At 48.7% G+C, this 9,016-nt stretch overlaps 1 protein-coding gene across 2 annotated transcripts in view; it reads right to left on the reverse strand.

Annotated features, from left to right (window-relative positions):
- The window catches only part of WDR38 (WD repeat domain 38), a 48,072-nt gene extending 41,073 nt beyond the window's left edge, over window positions 1-6,999 (reverse strand). For both annotated transcript variants that reach the window (XM_069609444.1, XM_069609443.1), the window contains exon 1: window positions 6,825-6,999. In XM_069609444.1, coding sequence (XP_069465545.1) covers window positions 6,825-6,893 — 69 coding nt within the window. In that variant the 5' untranslated portion in view covers window positions 6,894-6,999. The remainder of the gene's footprint in view (window positions 1-6,824) is intronic.
- Between the last annotated feature and the right edge of the window lie 2,017 nt (window positions 7,000-9,016).

The following is a 9,016-nucleotide window of genomic DNA, read 5'->3' on the forward strand; positions in this document are numbered from 1 at the left end:
ACCTATAGATACCTTGGCCAGGATGGGAAGCTCCAGGCATTGCCTTGGTATACATCTCTTGGGCAGGAGGGCGAGCTACAGGCATTACCTTGATAAAGCACCTATAGATCCCTTGGGTAGGAGGGCAAACTACAGGTATTACCTTGATAAAGCACCTATAGATCCCTTGGGTAGGAGGGCAAGTTACAGGCACTGCCTTGATAAAGCACCTATAGATCCCTTGGGCAGTAGGGGAAGCTACGGGCATTGCCTTGGTATAGATAGCTTGGGCAGGAGTGGAAACTATGGGCATTGCCTTGGTAAAGCACCTATAGATACCTTGGCCAGGATGGGAAGCTCCAGGCATTGCCTTGGTATACATCTCTTGGGCAGGAGGGCGAGCTACAGACATTGCCTTGATAAAGCACCTATAGATCCCTTGGGTAGGAGGGCAAACTACAGGCATTACCTTGATAAAGCCCCTATAGATCCCTTGGGTAGGAGGGCAAACTACAGGCATTACCTTGATAAAGCACCTATAGATCCCTTGGGTAGGAGGGCAAGTTACAGGCACTGCCTTGGTAAAGCACCTATAGATCCATTCAGCAGGAGCGGAAGCTACAGGCATTGGCTTGGTAAAGTAGCCATAGACCCCTTGGGCTGTAGGGGAAGCTACGGGCATTGCCTTGGTATAGGTCCCTTGGGCAGTAGGGGAAGCTACAGGCATTGATTGGTATAGATACCTTGGGTGTGAAGGGGAAGCTACGGGCATTGCGTTGGTAGAGTACCCATAGACCCCTTGGGCTGTAGGGGAAGCTATGGGCATTGCCTTGGTATAGGTCCCTTGGGCAGTAGGGGAAGCTACAGGCATTGATTGGTAAAGCACCTATAGATCCCTTGGGCGGGAGAGGAAGCTACAGGCATTTCCTTGGTAAACCACCTATAGATCCCTTGGGCGGGAGGGGAAGCTACATGCATTGCCTTGGTAAAGCACCTATAGATCCCTTGGGCAGGAGGGGAAGTTACAGGCATTGATTGGTAAAGCACCTATAGATCCCTTGGGCGGGAGAGGACGCTACAGGCATTTCCTTGGTAAACCACCTATAGATCCCTTGGGCGGGAGGGGAAGCTACATGCATTGCCTTGGTAAAGGACCTACAGATCCCTTGGGCTGGAGGGGAAGCTACATGCATTGCCTTGGTAAAGCACCTATAGATCCCTTGGGTGGGAAGGGGAAGCAACAGGCATTGCCTTGTAAAGCACTTATCTACCCCTTGGGCAGTAGGGGAAGCTACAAGCATTGCCTTGGTATACCTCCCTTGGGCAGTAGGGGAAGCTACGGGCATTGCCTTGGTACAGATACCTTGGGCAGGAGAGGAAGCTATGGGCATTGCCTTGGTAAAGCACCTATAGATTCCTTGGGCAGGAATGGAAGCTATGGGCATTGCCTTGGTGAAGCACCTATAGATCTCTTGGGCAGGAGTGGAAGCTATGGGCATTGCCTTGGTAAAGCACCCATAGATCCCTTGGGCAGGGGTGGAAGCTACGGGCATTGCCTTGGTAAAGCACCTATAGATGCCTTGGGCAGGATGGGAAGCTCCAGGCATTGCCTTGGTATACATCTCATGAGCAGGAGGGCGAGCTACAGGCATTGCCTTGATAAAGCACCTATAGATCCCTTGGGTATGAGGGCAACCTACAGGCATTGCCTTGAAAAAGCACCCATAGATCCATTGGTAGGAGGGCAACTACAGGCATTGCCTTGATAAAGCACCTATAGATCTCTTGGGCAGGAGGGCAAGCTACAGGCACTGCCTTGATAAAGCACCTATAGATCCCTTGGGCGGGAGGGGAAGCTACAGGAATTGCCTTGTAGCATCCAAAGAGCCCTTGGGAATGAGGGGAAGCTATAGGCACTCCCTTGGTAAAGCACCTATAGATCCATTCGGCAGGAGCAGAAGCTACAGGCATTCCCTTGGTAAAGTACCTAGAGACCCCTTGGGCTGTAGGGGAAGCTACAGGCATAGCCTTGGTATAGGTCCCTTGGGCAGTAGGGGGAGCTACAGGCATTGATTGGTATAGATCCCTTGGGTGGGAAGGGGAAGCTACAGGCATTTCCTTGGTAAAGCACCTATAGATCCCTTGGGTGGGAAGGGGAAGCTACAGGCATTGCCTTGGTATAGGTCCCTTGGGCAGTAGGGGAAGCTACAGGCATTGATTGATAAAGCACCTATAGTTCCCTTGGGCGGGAGAGGACGCTACAGGCATTTCCTTGGTTATCCAGCTATAGATCCCTTGGGCGGGAGGGATGATACAGGCATTGCCTTGATAAAGCACCTATAGATCCCTTGGGCTGGAGGGGAAGCTACAGGCAGTGCCTTGGTATAGATCCCTTGGGCGCGAGGGGAAGCTACAGGCCTTGCCTTGGTGACGCACCTATAGATCCTTTGGGAACAGACCAATTTCATAGCTGCCCAGCAGTGCTTTGCCATATGTGCCACCTTCATCCAGTACCGGCTTCTTGGTAATTGGCTACATTTACTGGGTACCTCTATATGACCAGCTCTCCATGCTGTTACCCTTCTGTGATCATGCATTTTATATATGCTACGTGTGGCCCAGGTGCAACAATGCACCAAAGAACTGCACAGAGCGCTACGAAGCCACACTTGTGAGCATGTATCGCTTTACACAAATGATCAAGTAACATAACATAATTTAGCAGGCTGGGATTTTCAGATGTGTAGTACAGGCCTACTCGTTGCAACGTGCAATGGACGGTTGGTTAAAAAGCCAGAAATCAGCAATGACATCCCAGTCACGTGTCATGGAGTCATTTGGCAGCTGTGCTTTTGTTACCTTGGCAGTACAAGCTGATGCAAGTATGTTGTCTGTCTTGGCTTTTCATTAAGCAGAGCACTGCAATCTGGGAGATGCAGTTTTGTTATGGTATCATGGCAATTACTATCTAAAATGGAAGACTGGTGACTTGGTGCCTGATCACATGGAGCCAACAGCCATGTCACACTTCTTTCACGGTAGCATACTTGCCAACATTCTGTTTCCAAAAAGTGTCAACAAATAGTCGCGAGCATAATGATGAGACCACAGGCAATGACATGGCCTTACTCTTGGCTCAATGAAACTACATCAAAGGAAACCACATTCTAATCAGCGCAGATGCTTTGAATCCCGGAAGTCTCTACAGGACAGCTTCTGACCAGAAGTAACCCAATCAGCATGAGAATTCCTTGTATAATTGTTGAATATCTGACGCTGGTATTTACCAAAAATCTATGTTAGCACCTGGCCAGCCAATCAGCTCCCTCCAATCCCTGGCGTGCCCAGACAATGACAGTCTATGTTCGCAGAGATTCTGGTTCCCTCACATAATGTTCACTATTCCACAGGATGTTCACCATTCCAGAGAATGTTCACCATTGCATAGGATGTTCACCATTGCACAGGATGTTCACCATTCCAGAGGATGTTCACCATTCCAGAGAATGTTCACCATTGCACAGGATGTTTACCATTCCAGAGGATGTTCACCATTGCACAGGATGTTCGCCATTCCACGGGATGTTCGACATTCCACGGGATGTTCACCATTCCAGAGGACGTTCACCATTCCAGAGGACGTTCACCATTCCAGAGGACGTTCACCATTCCAGAGGACGTTCACCATTGCACGGGATGTTCACCATTCCACGGGATGTTCACCATTGCACAGGATGTTCACCATTCCAGAGGATGTTCACCATTCCAGAGGATGTTCGCCATTCCACGGGATGTTCACCATTCCAGAGGATGTTCACCATTCCAGAGGATGTTCAACCATTGCACAGGATGTTCAACCATTGCACAGGATGTTCAACCATTGCACAGGATGTTCACCATTGCACAGGATGTTCACCATTGCACAGGATGTTCACCATTGCACAAGATGTTAACCATTCCAGAGGATGTTCATCATTCCATGGGATGTTCACCATTCAACAGGATGTTCACCTTTCCAGAGGATGTTTACCAATCCACGGGATGTTCACCATTCCACAGGCTGTTCACCATTCCACAGGCTGTTCACCATTCCACGGGATGTTCATCATTCCACGGGATGTTCACCATTCCACGGGATGTTCACCATTCCACGGGATGTTCACCATTCAACAGGATGTTCACCATTCCAGAGGATGTTTACCAATCCACGGGATGTTCACCATTCAACGGGATGTTCACCATTCAACGGGATGTTCACCATTCCACGGGATGTTCACCATTCCACGGGATGTTCACAATTCCACGGGATGTTCACCGTTCCAGAGGATGTTTACCAATCCACGGGATGTTCACCATTCAACGGGATGTTCACCATTCAACAGGATGTTCACCATTCCAGAGGATGTTTACCAATCCACGGGATGTTCACCATTCAACGGGATGTTCACCATTCCACAGGATGTTCACCGTTCCACGGGATGTTCACCATTCCAGGGGATGTTCACAATTCCACAGGATGTTCACCGTTCCAGAGGATGTTCACCGTTCCAGAGGATGTTCACCATTCCACAGGATGTTCACCATTTCACAGCATTCTCCTCCTGCAGCTTCCTCCTGGCTGCTGGCTCTCGCAAAGTAGAGAATTTGAGAGAAAGGCGGCGTGGGCAGGTTAAGGAAGGTGTGGTCGTAGGTAAGTGGAATTTGGGTGGTCTTGGAAAGGGCAGTGATATGACCGTGCATTTTAGTGATACATTATTTGTTTTATTTTATAGTGCACATCAAACTGAACTACTTCCACAAGAACTCATTTGAATGCATGTTTACCTGTGTCACACAATTTAGTAAAGTGGAGAAGCTGGGCTTTAAATCAACTTGTCCCGGTTTCATAGGCTCCAGTTTATCCATTGGCCAGTAGATCCCATTCCCTCCCATACTAATCTTTATTTTGACACCAACATACAAGGGTATATACAATAAACTCTGTGGTCTCACGAGAGTAGGCGTGGGTCTCTGTATTTAATAATCCTGATTTGTAAAGTCCCAAACCACATGCTAAATCAACCTGACAATATAACATCAACCGTTATGGAAATGTGTTGAGTAAAAGAGGCGTTACTCCTCATCATTTTTCTATAAACTGTTAGGTAACATCACTATTGCGTTTTGTAGCACAGTAACAGCACACTTGCTCTTGTCCAGCTTCATGATGGTCAATATATATCTTCGGAAGGATGAAACTCTGATGCTGGCCTGCAGCAAGCATCCAACCATCTGAACCATTTCTCTTCCTAGCTGAAAACGGTATAAGGTAATTCAGCGAGAATTTTCACAGTCTGCAGCCAAGTGTCATTTAATAGAAATGAAAAGTCACATTTGAGCAAACTGCAAACACACAGACACCCACACCCACCTACCCCCATCCACGAAACACTTCAAGTTCCTTCTTCGGACAATGCAGCTGACACTCCTGCCAAAGCGTGAGGTGCATGTGAGTATGGCTCAAGAATTCCTCATTTGGAAAGGCGTGCACACACAAAGTGACAACACCACAGTGATTGATTTCCGGGCAACAGGTGTTTCACGATACAAAAGACATTGCCCAGAAATACTTCTTGACACTAAGTGAGAATGCCACGTACACTGTTCTCAATTGAACGTGGTTGCAGCGGCAGCGCCAGGGGCACTACGCGGGTAGCCCCTGGCAACACCTAATTGACTTTCTTGGCAATGGAAGCTTAGTCAGTGCCCCCTATGCTGGTCTAAGGCAGAGCATTCCTGTCGCTCTCTCATAGTAGTGAAACACTGTCCACCCGCTCGGTGCAAGCTGCTGCCAGCCTGGCTGCCCAGCACATGCCACACAGCTGCTCGTGGGGACCTCCCAACAGGTCTCCTACATGACACCTGCCATGCTATGGGAGCCACAGAGAAGGGTGGTGTTTGGAATGGCACATACTGGGCCCCGGTGTGCACCATTCAGGCCATGCCACAATGCAATCAGGGGTGGACTGGGAACTAAAAGAGGCCCTGGAAATAATTACTGGGGACCAAAAGAGGCCCTGGAAATAAAGTTCAAAGTGGCCCCATATGACACGTTTTCAGCAAGCCCAACCTTTTTCCAATGGGAAAATGTGGAAATACCACACAAAAGAGGCCGGGGGTGCAGAGGTGTACTGGGAAATCTCCAGAGTTCCCTATAGGCCAGTCCACCCCTGTATGAAATGACCGACCCCACGCATTATGCAGACACTCACTGGGCCGTGGCATCAGTGTCTGTCAGTCTGTGTCTGTAGGACAATGAGGGAGGCAGGGAGGGAGTTATTCGGGGGTAGCAAAACAACCAATGCGGCTGGATCTATCCAGCGACAGATTTATGGCAAAGGGTAACCTATTGAGCCCCCCCAGGAGGCAGCTGCGGGGTGCGTGTATTAGGCGGTAGTGTATGCGACTTCGGAGAGTGAAAAGGGGAAATGTTTCAATTGTAATTGTGTAGTACTTTTTTGTCCTTTCGTGGGTTCTTTTTATTGTTAACGAAATTCAGGTACAGTTTGGGGAGAAATATATAGCTCAAAGATGATCAACAATCACGGACGTGTTTAAGCCTGTTTGGGGGTTGTTGAAAGCAATATATAAACCCTCAGCAGCGGAAGTCATGTTGTTATCAGAAACGCCTCACCTTTCCTTTTGTGCTATATTGTGACCGCACACTACAGGCCGAGTTGTCACTGACCTCACTCATGGCACACCATGAACTGCCAGTGGTAGGCAGCGCCTAAATCTGTAGCCTTGGCAGGTATGCAGTCGGCACGCCCAGGGCACTGGGCAGGCGGCCTTTGGGATGCACCTACCTCGCCTTTGTGCCTCGCAAAGTATTTCATTTCGACCGCAGCAAAGCTCTCCGAAGGATTCCGCCACATGCCGCCCGGTGGCGCCCGGTGCCGCCCAGGGTGGCCTGCCTGCCTGCCACGGGGCTACCTCCGCAGGTTGCAAACACTTCCGGGGTCGCAATGGGAACGCACCGAAGGCAACGGCAGAGCAGCGCTCACTCCTGGGCCCCGAGCCGAGTGTACACGGCCAGCCCCCGGTCCCCATGGCTACAGGGACTCTGCCATCTGCCTTGCAGTCTTAGGCAAGGCTCCCCGCCCAGCGGGTGCAAGAGCAACTGGCCACGGGCTTTCCCCAGAAAGACGAGGTTTTATGGCTTGGGCTCGGCAGTAACCCCCAGGGCTTTAAATGGGGGTAACAAATGGGGGCTGAGGAGGGGGCGTTGGGGGGGGGGGGCGTGACAAAGTACACAAACCATAGTAAGGTACGCAAAAAAAAAATGTATGTAAGTATTTATATATTTGCATGCGTACCGTACTATGGTTTGCGTAATATGCAAGCCATCTTTTATAAACATAGAAATATGTTACATATGAAAAGTACACACACCATAGTAAAGTACGCACATAAATAAGTAAGTGCTTATATTTATATATTTGCGTGCCTTACTATGGTTTGTGCACTTCAAGATGGCCTGAAAAGTGCACAAACCATAGTAAGGTACGCACACAAATCTATAGCATTTATATATTTGTGTGCGTACCTTATGGCTTGCATACTTTTCAAGCCATCTTTTTTAAACATCTAGGTGTATAAAAGATGGCTTGAAAAGTACACAATTTAATCCATCTTTTATAAACCTTTGACGAAGGACAAAGTCAAGGCGTCTTTATCTGCTGGCAAAGCTTTATAAAAGATGGATTGAATTGTATACTTTTCAAGCCATCTTTTATAAAATGCAGAAATACATCACAGGTTCGCCAAGGGTCAAATACGCCTTGGTGACCTTGGAGGGGGAAACCAAAGGCCAGTAACTTCCTCCTGTGACCCATGGCGCGAGGGGTCGCAGGAGGAAGTTACAGTTGACAAAGTGCCAGCCAGCCGCAGCTGGCTGTCATTTCTGTCAGTTTGCATGACTCGAAAATGGTGGGCGCATTTCCCATTGCAGTTGTGGCGGGATAATGTGTCCCGCCAATGTTGTGGTGGTTCTGGGGGGCCCCGGCAGGGCCCCTGCTCAGCCCCACTTTTTGGAGACTGCCGGGGCCTGGCCCCCGGCTGGCCTCGCCCCACTTAAAGCACTGGTAACCCCTAACACTGCCAACGCATATGCAGGAGCATGCTTATTTCCATAAAGCCTGGCCATTTTGATAATCCACCACTGGATATTTGGGTTAAAGTGAGGGCGATAATTAACTTCAAAAGTAAATGTTCTCGAACAAAAACCAAGAGGTGATCTTATTCCCGTGGTTCTTGCATCTCGCCATAGGTAAGTCTGTTACTGTAACCAGATGCCTCTATGAAGGTGGTACGCTGTGCTTTGGCGCAGCGCTTTGGGCACAGTTACCTTTTAGGTGCACCCTGTTGGCTGCTGCGTGCTGGGATAGTTGTTTTCTTGAATATATTGTCAACCGAAGTACATAAAAATGCAGTGCTTTGGTTAACAGGATATTTAAGCAAACACTAGCCGCTCACTCCATGGAGCAGTTCTGTGAGTGCACGCTCCAATCACAGCTAGGTTGTCTTGTCCCACAAGTTTGCATGCTACAGTGCAGCTTGACAAGCACCCTAAGCTGGCAATTGACAGAGCCAACCACACACCACATCACAACCACAGCATTTTGCCAGGCTAGAACATTAAACATTTACATATTGGGCCAGATTCTCATTAGAAAAAAAGGAGTGCACGTCTATGCTGCATGTCAGAAATGGAGTGCACAACAGCTGCACAAAGTGGGCAGAAAGAATGCAAATAGACCAGATTAAGCATGCAAGGGGGCAATAATGACAAAAATAGAGAAAACACGCCCCGAAATCTTGATTCACAAAACCTGACCTTGATTTGCTCCAAAAAATATCCAACATTTGCTCCAATGATAATGTGAAGCAAGTGGCCCAGAAAAGAAAGCAACTGATTTGTCCAACCAAAGAAGTCCCGCAGGGCTATCCAATCAGAACATGCATCGCAGTATAATAGCTCAGCGCAGTGAGACAGCTA

Source organism: Ambystoma mexicanum, chromosome 8 (assembly GCF_040938575.1).
Source record: "Ambystoma mexicanum isolate Mex_15411 chromosome 8, UKY_AmexF1_1, whole genome shotgun sequence".
Classification (NCBI taxonomy): domain Eukaryota; kingdom Metazoa; phylum Chordata; class Amphibia; order Caudata; family Ambystomatidae; genus Ambystoma; species Ambystoma mexicanum.